At 62.9% G+C, this 17,271-nt stretch overlaps 2 protein-coding genes across 4 annotated transcripts; both read left to right on the forward strand.

Moving 5' to 3' along the window:
- Positions 1-1,931: 1,931 nt before the first annotated feature.
- DUSP28 (dual specificity phosphatase 28) lies at positions 1,932-5,123 on the forward strand. Of its 2 annotated transcripts, none has more exons than XM_026491202.4 (2): positions 1,932-2,474; positions 2,602-5,123. In XM_026491202.4, the coding sequence occupies exons 1-2, from the start codon at positions 2,037-2,039 to the stop codon at positions 2,758-2,760; spliced, it is 597 nt and encodes a 198-aa protein (XP_026346987.1). In that variant the 5' UTR covers positions 1,932-2,036; the 3' UTR covers positions 2,761-5,123. The 2 variants fall into 2 exon arrangements, with proteins under 2 accessions (XP_026346987.1, XP_026346995.1); XM_026491210.4 differs by having other exon boundaries at positions 1,932-2,438; positions 2,602-3,565.
- A 1,928-nt stretch (positions 5,124-7,051) lies between these two features.
- On the forward strand, positions 7,052-16,758 carry RNPEPL1 (arginyl aminopeptidase like 1). Of its 2 annotated transcripts, none has more exons than XM_057306174.1 (11): positions 7,052-7,594; positions 10,916-11,056; positions 11,464-11,615; positions 12,154-12,270; positions 12,461-12,696; positions 12,899-13,012; positions 13,375-13,487; positions 13,764-13,872; positions 14,825-15,074; positions 15,154-15,296; positions 15,760-16,758. In XM_057306174.1, the coding sequence occupies exons 1-11, from the start codon at positions 7,067-7,069 to the stop codon at positions 16,098-16,100; spliced, it is 2,244 nt and encodes a 747-aa protein (XP_057162157.1). In that variant the 5' UTR covers positions 7,052-7,066; the 3' UTR covers positions 16,101-16,758. The 2 variants fall into 2 exon arrangements, with proteins under 2 accessions (XP_057162157.1, XP_026346958.1); XM_026491173.4 differs by having other exon boundaries at positions 14,844-15,074.
- Positions 16,759-17,271: the final 513 nt, after the last annotated feature.

Consider the following 17,271-nt stretch of genomic DNA (forward strand, 5'->3'; position numbering starts at 1 on the left):
CTTATCCTTACCGCTTTTCAGGTCTCCTCTCTGCTCTGATCCTCCAACCACAGCTTGGGAATTTTAAGCACAAACTAAACTCTTTAAAATTCCTTTGTGGGGCGCTTGGGTAGCTCAGTGGGTTAAGTGTCTGACTCTTGATTTCGGCTCAGATCATGATCTCAGGATGGTGGAATCGAGCCCTCCACATGGGCCCTGTGCTCAGGGCAGAGTCTGCTTCTCCCTCAGCTGGTGCCCCCACCCCTGCTCCCTGTCTCTAAAATAAATAAGTAAATGAATAAAATCTTTAAAAATGAAATAAAATTCCTTTGCTATGAAAAGAGAAGGAGGGGCACCTGGGTGGCTCAGCCATTAGTCTGCCTTTGGCTGGGGTCACAATCCCAGGGGCCTGGGATCCCTGCCCGCATTGGGCTCCCTGCTCAGCTGGAAGCCTGCTTCTCCCTCTCCCACTCCCCCTGCTTGTGTTCCCTCTCTCTGTGTCTGTGTCAAATAAATAAAATCTTTTAAAAAGAGAAAGAAGAATGGTGAACTTCAGAATATCCTACAAACTTGGTAAGCCCTACCATCTGTTGCAGGTTGAATGGCATCCCCCCAAAACATTAAGTTTAAATCCTAAGCCTTGGTACCTGTGAATGACCTTATATAGAAATAGGGTCTTTGCAAATAATCAAGTTAAGAGGTCATACTGGATTAGGATGTGCCTTAAAGTAAATAACTAGTGTCCTGATAAAAGAGATTTGGAGACCCCAAACACAGGGAAAAATAAACTTGTTACTTTAAGCCACCGATTATTATAATCAGAAAAAAATGTTAACTATTATTAGAATAAAACAAAGTGCAATATCATTGTATACAGGGTTGCATAACAGCTACTTTTCACTGAAACTGGTCCCCAAAAGACATCCCTGAATGACACCGGCCATCAGAAAAACCTCCTGAATAAGTCGTCTTACGTGGCAACTATGTGGATATTAAATGATTTTTTTTTTTAAAGAATTTATCTATTTGAGAGACAGCGCGCGCGCAGGGGATGGGGAGCGGCTTAGGGAGAGGGAGAAGCAAATTCCCCGCAGAGCAGGGAGCTCAACTCGATGCTTGATCCCAGGACCCAGAGAGCATTACCTGAGCTGAAGGCAGACACTTAACCCACTGAGCCACCCAGGCGCCCCTAAACGATGTTAGTTTTTAAAAGTTACAGTGATTAACCAAAAATGAAGAAAAAAACAAAAATATTGGTATGTGAAGAAATGATGAAAATTAAACAGCAACTAGTTTTATTTCTTATGAACCGTGTTTTACAATAAAAGGGAAAATAAAATGCAGAAATTACAAAGGGCAATAATTAGGAAGCAGATAAAAGGTAACAAACATAAAGCTGTGCTAAACGGCACCTCAGCCGGCAATACAATGATTATTTCCTAAGAGGACGCGAAGCCAGGCAGCCTACCAACAAAACGATACGGAGGACACTGGACGGGACCCCCTGTGCTCCTCAGTGCAGCGGCAGCTGGAAGAGAAGCCCACCTCCCCGAGCCCAGCTGGGACCCTGCTGCCTGACCCCTTCCATGGCCGGACCCGCTCCGGCACAGTTCCCAGCGCCTGTGAGCCGACCCCCAAACCCCACCCCCCACCCTGGGCGCAGGGACAGGCACTGTAGCTCTAGAAGCCCAGCCCCTCAGGTCGGCCCCGGTCGCGATCAGCCCAGGACGCCCGGAAGAAAGCACCGCCCTCCGGCACAGGACCGCAGCTCCGGGTCCAGCTCTTCCCCCCAGGGACCGCCCATTCATTCCCCACGTTCCCGCCCCGCCCGCCCTGCTGCGGCCAATCCCACTCGCCCGCCCTACCACAAGCCAAGCCAATGGCCGCCATGCCCACCCGCAGCCAATCAGAGGACGAGCCCCGCTCTGCCCGGCCAATGCGGAGGCAGCCAGGGCCCTGCGAGTGGGACCCTCGGAGGCCTTTAGGACCCCGGGGGTGCCCGGCGGGCCGCCCGGCCGCCCAAATTAGTCCCGCGGGCCGGGCCCCGGGCGCGGGTCATGGACCCTGGACAAGCCGGCCGCCGCGAGGTCCCCGGGGTCGCCTCGCCCGCGCCGCCGCCGTTCGTGCGCGTCGCCCCCTCGCTGTTCCTCGGTACTGCGCGCGCCGCGACCGCGCCGGAGCTGCTGGCGCGCGCGGGAGTCACCCTGTGCGTCAACGTCTCGCGCCAGCAGCCCGGCCCGAGCGCGCCCGGCGTGGCCGAGCTGCGCGTGCCCGTGTTCGACGATCCGGCCGAGGACCTGCTGGCGCACCTGGAGCCCACCTGCGCCGCCATGGAGGCCGCGGTGCGCGCTGGCGGCGCCTGCTTGGTTTACTGCAAGAACGGCCGCAGCCGCTCCGCCGCCGTCTGCACCGCCTACCTCATGCGGCACCGCGGCCTCAGCCTGGCGCGGGCCTTCCAGGTGGGGCGGGCCTCCCAGGTGGGGCGGGCCTCCCAGGTGCGCTGGTCTTCCATGTGGGGCGGGCCTCCCAGGTGCGTCGTCTTCCAGGAGGGGCGGGCCTCCCGGCGTTAGGGGCGTAGAGCACCTTGCGGCGCCGCGTTCAGCCTCTGCCTCTCCTTCGCAGGCGGTGAAGAGCGCCCGCCCGGTGGCCGAGCCCAACCCGGGTTTCTGGTCTCAGCTGCAGAAGTACGAGGAGGCCCTGCAGTCCCTGCCCCGCCTGCCCGGGGAGCCCTCGGGACCGTGCTCCGGAACGAGAGGAGAGGAGTTCCAGAATGAGCCCTAGTCCTTCAACCCTTGGAGAACACCCAGCCCCCCGTGCAGGGCGCATGGAGTTGGAGGTAGTTGAACCGCCGACTGGAGGGGGTCTTGCTCCTCCTTCCTTACTGTCGCACAATTTTCCGCTTCTTCCTGAAATGCCGCGCGAGTGTTTCTGTCTAGTTTGACAGTGCTGCGGGAGCGTGTCCTCTGAAGAGGGGACTGGAAGCCTCCCTTCCTTGGTCAGCAGGTTTACGGGAAAGGGCTTGGTCAGGAAAATCAAAACCACGTGAGGAATTTTAGGCAGAAAGGTAACTTAATACAGAGAGCAAGGCCAGGGAGCCAAGATCAGGATTGTGCCTGCTACCTGTTGGAGCCATAGGGCTTTTCCCAAACCTCACAGTGGCCCCATCTCAGAATCCGGCAGGAGATCCAGACCTGTAACTGCTGCAACACACAGGCCAGGATGTGAGGCTTCCTGCTGACAGCCTAGGGCCAGTGCCCACCTCCTGCCTTGCTGCCCTCCCAGTTTCCACAGCAGTGCTGAGCCCCTACCTTCATCCCACGGCCACCCTCACATCAAAGATGCACCCGCCCCCTGTGCACTGAGCGTGTTGATTCCTCCTGTGGTTCAGCCACACCTCACCTGATCCTATGGGCTAAAGACTATACCAGAAAATTAATCACCATCAATACCCCTTAAGTAAGATAGCAGGAGGGAAAAAAGGGGGAAACTGGGTTACAATGTGAATTACAGAAAATACAGTCCCTGGTTAATATATACCACTATATACATAACAAGTAATTAATAAAATATCATAATTAGTGTTTAATATTTCCCCTCTCCACTAATTTCATGTTCTCCTCAGCCAGCACCTCACTGGTCCTGGTCTTTCCTGGTGAGGTGACTCGAGCCTCCATTCTGAAGGGCCCCGAGTGGCCCTGCCTGCGTTGGGACTGTGGCCTTCCTCAACTCGTCGTCACAGCAGGGAGTGCTGGAGGCTTCAGGAGAATGTCCCAAGCTCAGCATACTTCTGACCCCACTGAGCATAGCCCTGCTGCTCCTTCAGAGTCAGGACCGGGCACTCCACCCAGCAGAGCAGCCCCGGATTGGCCTGTTGCCTCCGCGGCCTGAGGAGCCCAGAATGGCCAGGTGGTGTCTCAGCCTGCTATCCAGGGGGACACCTGTGTCCCTGGTAGAAGCATCGTACCTAGGAACAAAATCTCTGACCCAGGAGAGCCCAAAATTGTGGGGATGGGAAACTCCTGCTTTGTGAGTGAGGCACTGGGATGGTGGTGAAAGGGGCCCCCTTCCCACCCCTGTTACACCTGCATCTGGGTTCTGACTGTGACGGGAATGACACCCTCCACTGGTCCCTGGCTGCAAGCATGTACCACACCTTGTAGGCTGGCACCTAGCCCCTCGCAGTGTCACCAGTGAGCAGCTCCCGCCCCCATGCACTTGCTGCCGCCTGTCATGACCTGTCTGCAGCTCACTGCAGCCAAGCCACCATCTACCACCCTCGTGCAGGGCTTGCCTGCTGCCGTCACTCTCTCCAAGCCCCTCAGAGCTCCTGTCACCTTGCCATCAACCCCCTTCCATGAGGAAGCTGTCTCCACTTGGCAGGCGAGGCTACAGTGGCTCGGAGGTGAGCTGCGCAGTTTGCCAGGACCTGAGTCCCAAGTTTTTACGCAGCATGCTCACGGCCCCTTTGATGGGACATCCCCCCTGACTGGCTGACCTGGCCCTGGGTAATGAAGGTTCAAGGACGACAGAGCTGGGCCACATTGAAAGACATCAGTTCTGTTTGAAAAGCGCTCACCTGCAGCCCCATTCTCCCAAGGACCTCTGCCTGCCCCCACATCCTCCCAGGAGGTAAGGCCAGGGACCTGCTCTCCTCCCTGGCGCAGTGCACCCGAATGGTGGTGCCAGTCCATGAGCATTAGGGGAAGGCTAGGTATAGGCAGTGTTGACTGCTTCAGCCCACCCAAGCCAGCCAGGATTTGATCACTGGAAGACTAGAGTATGAAAATTCTCCAGTGGGAAAAACCCCAGCCTCTGATAGCCCCGATTCCGCCTTCATCTCCCTGGGTCAGGTCAGGGTGGGGAGAGGGGGGAAGTGCGTTGCAGCTGCTCCCAACCTGCATCCCCTGGACAGCGGCTCTCCGGAAGGCTGCAGTGTAATGCTGCCTCCTGCTGCAGGGGAAGGGAGGGCAGCCAGACTGACTACAAGGAAGGGCCTTGGGGCTGTGCTGAGGCACTGTCCCCTGTAGGACAGAGACAGGGTAGAGACTGAGGACAACCACAGCCCTCCACCTGTGGGCCTCATAGTTCACGAGGTGCCTTAGTGGTCTGGTTTCAATCCTACAAAACAGATGTTTGCTCTAAAACTGGCTTGTGTTGGCTTCTTACATAAATGTGGGGTAGCAGGCACCACCACCCGGAGAGGAGAGGAGGTAACAGCTGTGGACCAGCAAGGCTGCCCCACTCCACCCGTCCTATGTGCAGAACTGGCCTTGGGGAGATGTCCAGGGCCCTCCAGCAGAGAAAGGATATGTAACCCCTGCTTCCCTAAGTCCAGGGGACCAGGAAGACAAGAAGCCCCTGATGGCTTTTGAGGGCACAAATGGTTGGTCAACCTGCCTGAGGGGACGAGGGCAGACTAGTTTGGGTACCCACATGCAGTCCTGATGTTCCTCCAGCCCCAACCGACTGGCCTGGGGGAAGGAGCTCAGGGAAGCTCCTAAAACTGGTAGTACAATCTAAAACCCTCTGCCCTTGGTGCCTCGGGACACTGCCAAGTGGGCAGGCACTGGGACACTGAACTTAGAGAGGACCACTTAGACCCCAGCTCTCTCCTCTCTTGAGTCTTAGACGTAGAACTGACCTCCTCCTCCAGGTGACTACATGAGCCCTGGGGTTCCTGGGGCGGGGGGGAGTGGGTTGTGTTACCCCAGCTAAGAGGACCCATGGGGAAATTAAAGCAATGCTTCAGTGCACATGCTCCACATTGGTGGACCTGGTCCTCACGCCCAGCCAACCATCCCTCCCACCCCTCCCCGGCTTCCAGGGAGGAAGGCAGGCGCCATCACATGGGTTACAGACAGGGACAGAGTCCAGAAGGATTACATGCTACTCGGGGATGATGCCTGGGTGGTGCAGCTCCTGCCCCCCACCATGACCGAGCAGAAGAGCGGGGTGAGAGGCTATGTTTGCCCTTCCAGGCCCCAGAGCCCCTCCTCCCCAAAGATGTGTATTCTTACATCATGGTAATGGCACCATCTTGGTGGCCACTCTTGTTGCATAGCTTCGGGTGGATCTTGAAGCCTCCCTGGTGTGCAGCCCTCTCCTCTGGGCCCAGGGCTCTGGACAGGACCCCGCAAAGTGGGATGGGGAACAAGCCAGATCCCTGCTACCACCCCAGCACTCACCTCCTCAGCAGGGGGTCTCCGGCCTGCCAGCCCTTAAGGCAGCACCGCTGCTATGATGGAGTGTCCACTTGGACCAGCGCAGTTGCCACTAGCCACACAGGACCCCACACACGTGGAGACCTCAAAATACGGCTATGCCAGGGAAGAACTAAACTTACGATTGTATTTCATTTAAATCGAAATAGCCACACATGGCTAGTACTACCTTATCAGACGGCACAGCCCTAAGGCCCCCAACTCCCCACTTGTCTCAGGGGGGTGGTGGTGAGGGGGGCGTGTATACACTTCCCGGCTTTGCAGAAGCAGAGACCACACTGGGCAGCCGTTTCTCACGAACCTAGCCCACAGCAACCCTGAGGAGCCGGGTCAGGAGAGCACAGGGCTTGGGAGGCCACTTGGCCACCCGGTGCGCCCTGGTCCTCCAGTGCACAACACCCCTGGCGCCCGCGCCCAGGACCCCCTCGCCTTGCTGTCCGGCCCCACGCACTTGGCCCCCGGCCCCCAGCACACAGCTTCCCCAGCTCCCAGGGCGGCCTAACCCCCCACATTGCCCCCGGACCCGCACACAGCGTTCCCCGGCTCCCCGGCCCGGCCCCCTGTAGAGCGCCCCGGACCTCCGGTCCCCCGCGCGCGGCTCCCTCGCCCGCCCCCACCCCGGTCCCGTGCGCACTGCGTCCCGGGCTCCCCGGCCCGGCCCGGCGCACAGCGCCCCCGGCGGCGGCCGAGCGGAGACCGAGCGGGGCGGTGCACGGCACGGGGCCGGGCCGGGCGGCTCCCGGCGCGACTTCCTGTTGTGCCCGCGCCCCGCCGCCGCCGCCCGGCGCCGCCGCCCGGCGCCCCTCGCCCGCTCCCCGCGGCCCCGCGCGGCCGCCGCCCATGGATTTCACCTAGCGCGGGCGGCCATGGCGGCGCAGTGCTGCTGCTGCAAGGGGCCCGGCGCCGAGGCCGCGCCCGCCCGCCCGCCGCCCGAGCCGCCGCCCGCCCTGGACGTGGCCTCGGCCTCCAGCGCGCAGCTCTTCCGCCTCCGCCACCTGCAGCTGGGCCTGGAGCTGCGGCCCGAGGCGCGCGAGCTGGCCGGCTGCCTGGTGCTCGAGCTGTGCGCGCTGCGGCCCGCGCCCCGCGCGCTCGTGCTCGACGCGCACCCGGCCCTGCGCCTGCACTCGGCCGCCTTCCGCCGCGCCCCCGCCGCCGCCACCGAGCCGCCCTGCGCCTTCGCGTTCGCGGCCGCCGAGCCCGGGCCCGCGCCGCCACCCCCGCTGCCCGCCTTCCCCGACGCGCCCGGCGCGGAGCCCGCTTGCTGCCCGCTGGCCTTCAGGGTGGACCCGTTCACCGACTACGGCTCCTCGCTCACCGTCACGCTGCCGCCCGAGCTGCAGGCGCACCAGCCCTTCCAAGTCATCCTGCGCTACACCTCGACCGACGCCCCGGCCGTGAGTCCGCCGGGGCTGTGGGCTGGTCTCAGGGCGGTCTCCGGGCAGCCTCTCCCCGCGCTGCCCGGTGAGGGGGCCGTAACCTGGGCTCTGCGCCTGGGGCACCTGCACAGAGGGCGGGACCAGGCTGGCCCTGGGGAGTCCGTGGCCTCTGGCCTGGCACTCCTCCACTTGGCCTTGGAGTCCTGTTCAGGTGCTCTCAGCGATTTCCAGCGGATGCCCGGGAAGTTTTTAGGAGCCTTGGACACAGTGAGAGTCCTGGTGCTGGCCAGTGGGTGGTGGGGGCAGGGGACAGCATACCACCAATGGAGGCCTCTCCCTTCAGTTGTGCAAGGGTTGTCCCAGCCTGGGGAGGAGGACAGCTTCCGGTGGGTACAAGCCAGTCCATACATCTGCCGGAGCCTGGCACTGGGGCAGGCCAATGGGTGGTGTCAGATGTGGAAGGGCCTCAGTGTGACCTAGGTCTTCAGAGGACTTGGGGGCAGCTGATCTGTTCTCTATAAGTGGCGTGAGGGACAGAGCTGCCAGACCCAGAAAGGGCTGGGTTGGCTCCGTGCCTTGGGCCTTCTGGGTGAGGATTGGCGGGGGCTGCAGCTGGGTGCCCCCGCAGACAAGCACGTAGGCTCTGCAGGGCTTTGGGCATGGAACACCCACTGCCCCAAAGACTCTGCCAGAAAGCCTCCGTGGCTCAGGTCCGGCACGGTGCCTGCAGCACCCCCTCCACCACGGTGAGGCTTTCAGGATGGAACAGGGCCTTTCACTTCTGCACCATGGGGGTTCCCTGGCTTCCCGTGTGGACAGCACCCACATGACACTGCTCTCCATCCATGTACACAGCATGCACGCAGCTCTGGGAGGCCCTGGGGGGTTCCATCTGTCACTGTCTGTAGTGTGTAAAGGGACAGGTGGTGTGGTGGCATCAGGCCAGGAGCCATCAAGGTGCCATCTGGATGGGAAGAGCCCAGACCAGACACACCTGTGGGCTTCCTGCATGATTCCAAGGAACCCTAAGCAGGCCCCACCATGTCACTGCCTACCCTGAGCCCCCAGGAGTGTGCTAGCTGCTGGCCTCCTGGGTCGGCCCCTGCTGCCTGCTCAGGTCATCTAGGGCTCTGACAGGTGGCAGATATGCCTCCCAGTGTGGCAGCAAGAACGAAGAGATGTGCTTCTTCCTGACCTTGATCTGTGAGCTTGGAGCCCTTGTGTCTGGTCCACTCAAGACCATGACCAGCAGAGTGGTGGGGCCAGGACCCTCGGCAGTCTGCTGGGGATTGGGTCAGGCCAGCAAGAGCAGCCGTCGTCCCTGGATTTTCTATGGCTTGGGTGGCTGAGCAGGGAGGGGCGTCGTGGTCCCCACAGATGGTGCACCCTGTGGACAAGGGGACAGGGTCCTGGCCTGCAACTGGATCACTTGCAGAGGACAGAGGGTTTGGCGTCTGACCCCGGGCACCCATCATCATGCGGGAACACCACAGGGCTCAGGGCCTGTGCACGGAGTCCCCTCCTCTTCCTGGCTTGTTCTGGGACTCAGGCCTGGATCCCTAAACCTGTCCTTGTGCCAGGTGAGGATGCAGCTTCCTGGGAGTGGGGCCCCACAGCTCCAGAGCCAGTTTGTCCCTTGCATCCCGTTCCTGAATCCTCCTACCCCCACCCCAGCATGAACGGCTTCCTCCTGCACTGTGGCGTCTGGCATCTGGAGCCCACTCCTTCACCAGCCCCTCAGCAGCTGCACCTCTGCCCCTGTACCCTGAAAGGATTTGGGGGCTCACCTCCAGGGCAGGGCCCTGCCTGCCTGGGGGTCTGCCCCAGCCCCCCACTCCCAGGGAGGACTGTGGACCCCGTTGGTCTCTGCCAGGCTCAGGGGAGCCCAGTGCTGGATGGGCCATCTCTGGCTGGGCTGAGACGTGGACATGGATGGCGGGAACAGGAGCCCTAAGCTGGGTGCAGCCTGAGGAGGGCCCCAGGGAAGGGAGGAGTCAGTTGGGGGTGAGGCTGCGGTGGTGGAGCAGGTGTGAGAGGGGAGATCGAGGTTGAAGGGAGTCTGGGGGACTGCGGGGCCCAAGGACCACCTGTAGCAGGATCTGCTGCAGAGTCTCCTTAATACAGATTCCTGGGTCCCGGCCCCTGGCAGTTCTCGGGTGGGGCCCGAGAGGCTGCGGTTTTGAACAGGCTCCCCAGACAGGCCTTCCGCACACCTGAGGCAGCCTGGGGGGTCTGTAGAAAAAGAACAGACCACTGCATGCTTCCCCTGGTGAGAGGACAGAGACACAGCAAGACACAGAGACAGCAGCCAAAAGGAAGTTTTAAAGAAGCCGGTGAACATTGGCCAGGAGTCTGGCCAGAACCGGATAGGTAGACCTGCCAGGTCTGGGAGTCCACTTGGTCCCTGGTCTGTGGGAGGGGCAGCCCCTCCTGGGTCTGGCAGTCCATCGCTCCTGCGATCTCAGCATGAAACACCGCCGGTGGCCAGCAGCCGTGGTGGCCAGCAGCTGTGGGTTCCACGGGCCCATCACTTGTAGAGGCTGTGTGTGTGAGGGGGTCCTTTCTTAATGGCCCTGGGAGGACCCCTGTGTGCTTGGTCACGGAAGTGGACCAGGAACAATCCAGTTTGCTCCAGCGATCACGTGCCGGCAGAGGGGAGCATGGGGCGGGTTCAGGGGGCCGTGCATGCGCCCCAGCGGCCCTCGTCATGCCCATTCCTGTCCTGCCTGGCCTGGGTTCTCCAGGTGCCTGGTCCCATTCTTGGGGGTGGCCCTGGGCTCAGGAGCTCCCTTCCGGTGTGTGGAGTCATCAGGAAGCTCTGGTTTCTGCCATTTTCACGTTCTGGCTCCCTTTCCTCACTGCCGGCCTGTGAGAATTTGGACTTGGGTTTTAGATGGTGCTTCAGTTTCCCATCAGAAGCTGGGATGAGCGGCTGGGGCCGGGGGACCCCCTGAGCTGGCTCCTGGGTGCCTGACCTCCTGCTGTCCAAGCTCTGGGTCAGGTGCCCTGCCTGCATAAGGGTTGGGTGACCAGGAACAGCTGTTGGCCCTGGAGGAGCCCCATCAGGCCATCTCCTCCCGGGCCCTCACCGTCTTCCTCTCCAGCTGCCAGCCCCCAGAGGCGCTGGGCCAAGAAGCCTGAGCAGGACCACAGGTTTGGGGCTGCTCCTAAGGCCCTGCTCTTTCCAGGAAACCTGCCCAGCTTCCAGGAACCAGGGCACGGTTGGCAGGGGTGTCCTCGCATACCCACATGCCGCTTTCTGTGGAACAGGCCCCCTCGTGCCTCGCTGTGGTGGGGAGGGTGGCACTGGCTGATGCCCTGCCCCCCCCCCACCTGCAGATCTGGTGGCTGGACCCCGAGCTGACCTACGGCAATGCCAAGCCCTTCGTCTTCACCCAAGGCCACTCAGTGTGCAACCGCTCCTTCTTCCCCTGCTTCGACACGCCGGCAGTCAAGTGCACCTACTCGGCCGTTGTCAAGGTCCGTGTCCCCCAGCCTGGCCTGCCTCCTTGCCACCCTCCAGGAAGGAGCCCCGGGGTGGGGGGGCAGCCTGGTAGGGGTTCCCAACAGAGCGTGGGGGCTCTTTGTGATGAGAGGTACCCTGACAGGGATGTGGCTCCCGGGCCCAGGTCGTGGGGCTCCCCATCAGGGATGTGGGGCTCCCTACCGTGGATATGGGGTTTCCTGACCCAGAGTGTGGCGTTGCCATTGGAGACAGGGGGCACGGGATTTCCCTTCCTGGACATGGGGTGCCCTGTTGGGGGATGTGGGGTTCCTTACCATGATATGGGGTTCCCTGACCTGGGTTGTAGGGTTTTCCACCAGAGCATGGGGTTCCCCATCAAGGACATGGGGTGCCCTGATGGGTGGGGCCTTCTCGCACGCAGGCCCCGTCGGGGGTGCAGGTGCTGATGAGCGCCACGCAGAGCACGTACGTGGAGGAGGAGGGCGTCTACCGCTTCCACATGGAGCACCCTGTGCCCGCCTACCTCGTGGCCCTGGTGGCCGGGGACCTGCAGCCGGCAGACATCGGGCCTAGGTAGGGCCACTGCCGCTTGCTTCCCACAGCAGCGGCTGCTGCTGGGGGCCCAGGCTTCGGGGAAGTCCCGCCCTGGGCTGGGCATGGGGCCTACATCTGTGGCCGCCCCGCTGGGGATCCCGCAGCGTGGAGACCAGCCCTGCCCCCCGCCTTTTATTGCCTCAGCCAGAGGCCAGCCCTGCCAGGCTCCTCTCAGCCCACCCACCCCCAGACCAGAAGCTGGGGCTCTCGGCCTCCTTAGTGCCCTCCTCAAGCCCATCCTGCCGGGGCCACACCGCAGCCGGGTGCACCCTCAAGCTTGGGCGGGTTTTTTCAACTCCGTGGCAAAAGGAACCCAGCCACCCCTCAGCATGTGGCTTGGCCGTTGCGGTGGGGACGGCCTCCTTGGTAGCCCTCAAATGAGGTGGGGCGGCGGGCAGCGGGCTGGGCGTTTTTTGAGGTGTGGGTGGTCTTTGGGCCCAGAAGGAGAGGGAAGGCCTGGTGCGTGAGCAGGGTGGGGGCTGGTCAGCCTCTGCCCACCCTCTCCGCCCTGTGATAGGAGCCGGGTGTGGGCCGAGCCGTGCCTCCTGCCCACGGCTACCAGCAAGCTGTCGGGCGCGGTGGAGCAGTGGCTGAGTGCGGCTGAGCGGCTGTATGGGCCATACATGTGGGGCAGGTATGTCCCGGAGCACTGGGAGCCGGGCCGGCTACAGGGGGTGGGGGCAGGGGGCAAGTCCCGCCCTCCCGAGGAGTAAACGGGGGGCCTGCACAAAGGGCCCTGAGTCTGACCTTCTGGGGAGGAAGTGCCGCTCACCACCCAGGCCCACAGCCCTTCGGCTCATCTGCCTGCCCTCCTCCCTGGCCAGGTACGACATCGTCTTCCTGCCCCCCTCCTTCCCCATCGTGGCCATGGAGAATCCCTGCCTCACCTTCATCATCTCCTCCATCCTGGAGAGTGATGAGTTCCTGGTCATCGATGTCATCCACGAGGTGGCCCACAGCTGGTTCGGCAATGCGGTCACCAATGCCACATGGGAGGAGATGTGGTTGAGCGAGGGCCTGGCCACCTATGCCCAGCGCCGTATCACCACCGAGACCTACGGTACTGCCCGCGGCCAGCAGGAGGCTGGTGCCACCAAGGGGCTGAGAGCCCAGCCTGTCCCCCAGGGTGTGGTCCCCCACCATGTGTGTGTCCAGCAGAGTGGCATTGGGTCAGCTCCACAGGGCTCAGGGCGGGGAGCAGCTGGGACAGCAGCCTCAAACCTGCCCTCGCCCCCTCCTGCCTCCACTGTCCCCCTGTCCAGGGGCTGCCTTCACCTGTCTGGAGACGGCCTTCCGCCTGGATGCCCTACACAGGCAGATGAAGCTCCTCGGAGAGGACAGCCCAGTGAGCAAGCTTCAGGTCAAGCTGGAGCCAGGTACCCAGTCCTGCCGGGCCTCACCTCGGGCCCTACAGACGTTACCCTGCAGGGCCTCCCTGCCACCCCTTGCTTCTTCTGGCTAGAGCGTCTCTGGCTGGATCCCTGCCAAGGCCAGGCCAGGTGCCCCCAGCCCTAGCAAGGCCTCTCCTAGGCTCCCTCAGCTTGCCACTGCCTCTCCTGGGCTCTGAGCCCTGGCCGCCATGTTCGTGGGCCCTCCGTTTCCGCCAAGGCTCCCCGGGCGCTGCACTCCCAGGGCATCTGGATATGTGAGGACCCTGGGCCCTTCCTGCTCCGCACACCATCCCAGGAGACCTATTTTGGGTTGGGACACCGCCCAGAGCCAGGGTGTCCCCTTGCAGGAGTGAATCCCAGCCACCTGATGAACCTGTTTACTTACGAGAAGGGCTACTGCTTCGTGTACTACCTGTCCCAGCTCTGCGGAGAGCCCCAGCGCTTTGACGACTTTCTCCGAGTGAGCAGCCCTCTCCCGGGGACCTGCCCTGCCCTCCGCCCACCCTGAGCCCCTCCCCACTTCCCAGGGCTGCCTCCTGTCCTGGAGGTTGGCGTGGAGTTGGGGGGACCTGGGAGCAGCAGGGCAGGACACCGCCTCCTCCCTCTGGCTCCCTCCTGGTCTCAGCCACTTGGCAAGGCCCACATGGCCACACGGGTGCGTCTGAGCCTACGCTGCTCTGGCAGGGGATGGTGCGCCCAGCACCCAGGCCTGCTGAGCCCTGTCCCACCTGCACAGGCCTACGTGGAGAAGTACAAGTTCACCAGCGTGGTAGCCCAGGACCTGTTGGACTCCTTCCTGAGCTTCTTCCCAGAGCTGAAGGAGCAAAGTGTGGACTGCCGGGCAGGTGAGGCCCACTGCCTGCCACGTGTCCAGGGCCAGATGGCCCTCAGCCCGCCGGGGGAGCAGTGGGTGTGAGGATGGGTGGGGGGGCTCTACTGCTTCAGCCCAGGGAAAGGCCCCTTGGGCTCAGCCGTCCCTCCTTCAGCCAACCCTAGACAGATGGTGTGAGCCTCAGGCTGGGACAGCATGGGTGCAGAGAGGAGAGTGTGCTTCCCATCCTGATGGGGCCCAGCTGGCTTCCCTGAGGAGGTAGCACTTAGGGCAGGCAGGCTGGTTAGGCAGTATGTGCAAAGGGCCTGGGGCATGATTGCTTGGGCAGAGGGAGGTTTGCCTTGGAGCTGCCTGAGGCCAGCTGACCCATCTGTGCAATGCCCATAATGATGTCTCTGGGGATCCAAGGGCTTTGGGGCCAAAGGAGAGACTGTAGAGGTCTGACATCTAGGGAGAAGCCAATATTTGCTGGAGAGCAATGAGGTGTGGCTGGGGGGTCTGGGCAGGGTGACTCTGCTTTGGAAGTTTTAATGAGTGCACCAAGAGTTTTCAGGGGTGGGGAATGGGCAGCACCTGCCCCCAGAGCAGCCCGAGGCTTTAGAGCAGGACTGTCGGTTTATCAGCCCCTTATGTTGCAGACCGCCCCCCACACACACACCACTCCTGCCATTCACTGCCCCCCACCACACCCCCTGGCGCTGAGGTTGGGTTTAAAGTGACTCACTGTTTGGTACCCATGAGAGGCATGGAGGGAGGGACAGGGGTGCCTCAGTCACCAACCTGAGTCTTCCGGCCTCCCTCATTCTCCTTCACAGAAGCCACTCCTGTGGCTCAGGGTAGCAGGTGCTGGAGCTGACCCCGGCCTCCCCTAGCTGCCTCTGCCCTGGGGTCCCCCGGCCCTGGGACAGTCACACCCAGGGACACCCTCAGCATTTGGGGTCTCCTGGCTTGGGTGGGGACCCCAGGTCGGTATCTCCCCTGCAGGGCTGGAGTTCGAGCGCTGGCTCAACGCCACGGGCCCACCGCTGGCCGAGCCAGACCTGTCTCAGGGATCCAGCCTGACCCGGCCGGTAGAGGCCCTCTTCCAGCTGTGGACTGCGGAGCCTCTGGACCAGGCAGCCGCCTCAGCCAGTGCCATCGACATCTCCAAGTGGAGGACCTTCCAGACAGCGCTCTTCCTGGACCGGCTCCTAGATGGGTCCCCGCTGCCCCAGGGTGGGTCGCATGGCTGCCAGGGTGGCTGGGGGGGGGGGGGCGGTGCCTGCCCAGCCCTGACCTGCCCGTGGCCCTGCAGAGGTGGTGATGAGCCTGTCCAAGTGCTACTCCTCCCTGCTGGACTCGATGAACGCCGAGATCCGGATCCGCTGGCTGCAGATCGTGGTCCGCAACGACTACTACCCCGACCTCCACCGGGTCCGGCGGTTCCTCGAGAGCCAGGTATGGCCACCTGCACAACCCCCCCAACTGCTCCACCCAGCCCTCCACTCCCACCTCCCAGGCTGCGCATCCAGGACAGTGGGGTGGGGGAGGTGCGGGGTCTGGGCTGCCCCTGGGGCACACACCAGGTGGGAGGAGCCTGGACCCCATCGGTCCTCAGGGAGGCCATGTCCTCCGGAGGGAAAGCTGGGAGCACAGTCTGGAGGTCTAGGCCTACATGGCCCTGGGCCTGGGGGCAGTCCCATGCCTGGCTTGGCCCCAGGGCCGTCTGAGGGTCCCAGGCCTCCCTGCTCCACACGCCTGTCCCCGTCAGTGCCCCCGAGCCCAAGCTCCCTGGAGATGAGGCCTCTGCAGGGGACCCGCAGCAGTGTGGGGGCGAGAGGCCTCGGTCAGCGTGAGCGCAGGCCCTGCAGCCCCTGCTGGCGGGGGCCGGGCCGGGCCCACAGTGTGCCCACCTCCCCAGATGTCCCGCATGTACACCATCCCGCTGTACGAGGACCTCTGCACCGGCGCACTCAAGTCCTTCGCCCTGGAGGTGTTCTACCAGACACAGGGCCGACTGCACCCCAACCTGCGCAGGACCATCCAGCAGATCCTGTCCCAGGGCCTGGGCCCCGGCGCCGAGCCTGGCGTGGAGCAGGCCAGGGCCGGGGCGGACTCGGAGGGGGACGCAGACACGCCGGCCCTGCTGCTCGGGGACGAGGCCCCCAGCAGCACCATTTCTCTCAGGGACGTCAACGTGTCTGCCTAGCCCTGACCTCCCAGACACCACGATTGTGCCTTCGTGGCCCGGGCCTGCCTTGACTGTGCCTCGGCTCTGGCCGTGAGCTCCGCCGGGGACCATGCCCCCTCCTGGGGCTCACCCAGGGACCTCCTCATGGCCGGCGGTGCCCGTGGACCTGGTCCCCCCAGCTCTCTTGCACTGCAGGCCCGGAGCGGCCAGCACATGCCATGCCTCCCTGTCTCGACACTGACCGCCGGGCACTGCCCTCGGGGTGATAGCCCCGCAGTCCCCACGGCAACTGCCACACTGTGCCTTACATCCGCCACGACGTCCGGGCTGCACTGTCCCCACAGCGTGCCTCCACCCCGCGGAGCCCTGCACCCCACCCCGGGGGTCGGCAGCCTCAGTTGGCCCCTGGCAGAGGACAAGGACATAGACATGCCTGTAGTGTAGGGTCAGGGGACACTGAGGAGGGGGTGGACCTCCCTGGGGAGGGATCCCCAGAAAGCCTTAGCCCCTCAGGGAACACGGGGTCCTGGGCCCCAGGGGAAGTGGGACAGGACAGTCTGTCTTGTGGCTGTAACACCCCACATGGAAGAGGGCAGGTGGGGCTGGTGCTCTTTTTAGGCCCACCGTGCTGGGAGAGGCCTGGGGGCCCCGGCAGTCCGATGTGGGCTACCTGGGGGACCGCCGCAACAGGGTCACCATGATTGTCCCATTAAACCTCCACTCTGCAAACAACCTCCCAGCCTGTTCACCCGAATCGTCTTCCGTGGGCACCGGGCTCCCCTGGGGTGGGGGTCAGAAGTTGTGCACGGCCTGTCCTCTGACAGGGGGATGCTGAGGGGGCTAAAGGGTCTTCCTCTGCGCTCCAGCCACTCCTCGCTCTGCCCTCACAGGCCCCAGATCATGCTCTGCAGCCCCGGGTTCTGAGGACCTGCAGCAGGCCACCCCTTCCCTCTCCGGCCCCTGGGCCAGGCCTCTGCTCCCTCCCAGCTGACCATCGAACACTGAAGCAAAGGAGGTCACTTGTCACCACCCTCGCTCTGGGCCTTTCTCAGTGGTGGCCCCCATCCCAGCCCGAAGTAAAGGCAGGGGTGCGTGGTGGGGGTGAGTTTGGTCTGGGATGAGCAAGGGCGAGGGGCTGCAGACACCCACTAGCACAGGTGCGGCAGAAGCTACAGGTCCAGGTGCGGCCAGAGGGGGAATGAGGCCGGGACTCCACGGGGGTGTCCACCAGGAAGGGCGACT

This window comes from Ursus arctos, unplaced genomic scaffold (assembly GCF_023065955.2).
Source record: "Ursus arctos isolate Adak ecotype North America unplaced genomic scaffold, UrsArc2.0 scaffold_1, whole genome shotgun sequence".
Classification (NCBI taxonomy): Eukaryota; Metazoa; Chordata; class Mammalia; order Carnivora; family Ursidae; genus Ursus; species Ursus arctos.

What these genes read in the sequence shown, in the direction of transcription:
- RNPEPL1 (XM_057306174.1), top strand. Translation starts at nt 7,067, where the DNA reads ATGGCGGCGCAGTGCTGCTGCTGCAAGGGGCCCGGCGCCGAGGCCGCG. An exon ending in CCTACTCGGCCGTTGTCAAG is followed by an intron (nt 11,057 to 11,463) that starts GTCCGTGTCCCC and finishes TCTCGCACGCAG; the next exon opens with GCCCCGTCGGGGGTGCAGGT. An exon ending in CCGGCAGACATCGGGCCTAG is followed by an intron (nt 11,616 to 12,153) that starts GTAGGGCCACTG and finishes GCCCTGTGATAG; the next exon opens with GAGCCGGGTGTGGGCCGAGC.
- DUSP28 (XM_026491202.4), top strand. Translation starts at nt 2,037, where the DNA reads ATGGACCCTGGACAAGCCGGCCGCCGCGAGGTCCCCGGGGTCGCCTCG. An exon ending in AGGTGGGGCGGGCCTCCCAG is followed by an intron (nt 2,475 to 2,601) that starts GTGCGCTGGTCT and finishes TCTCCTTCGCAG; the next exon opens with GCGGTGAAGAGCGCCCGCCC.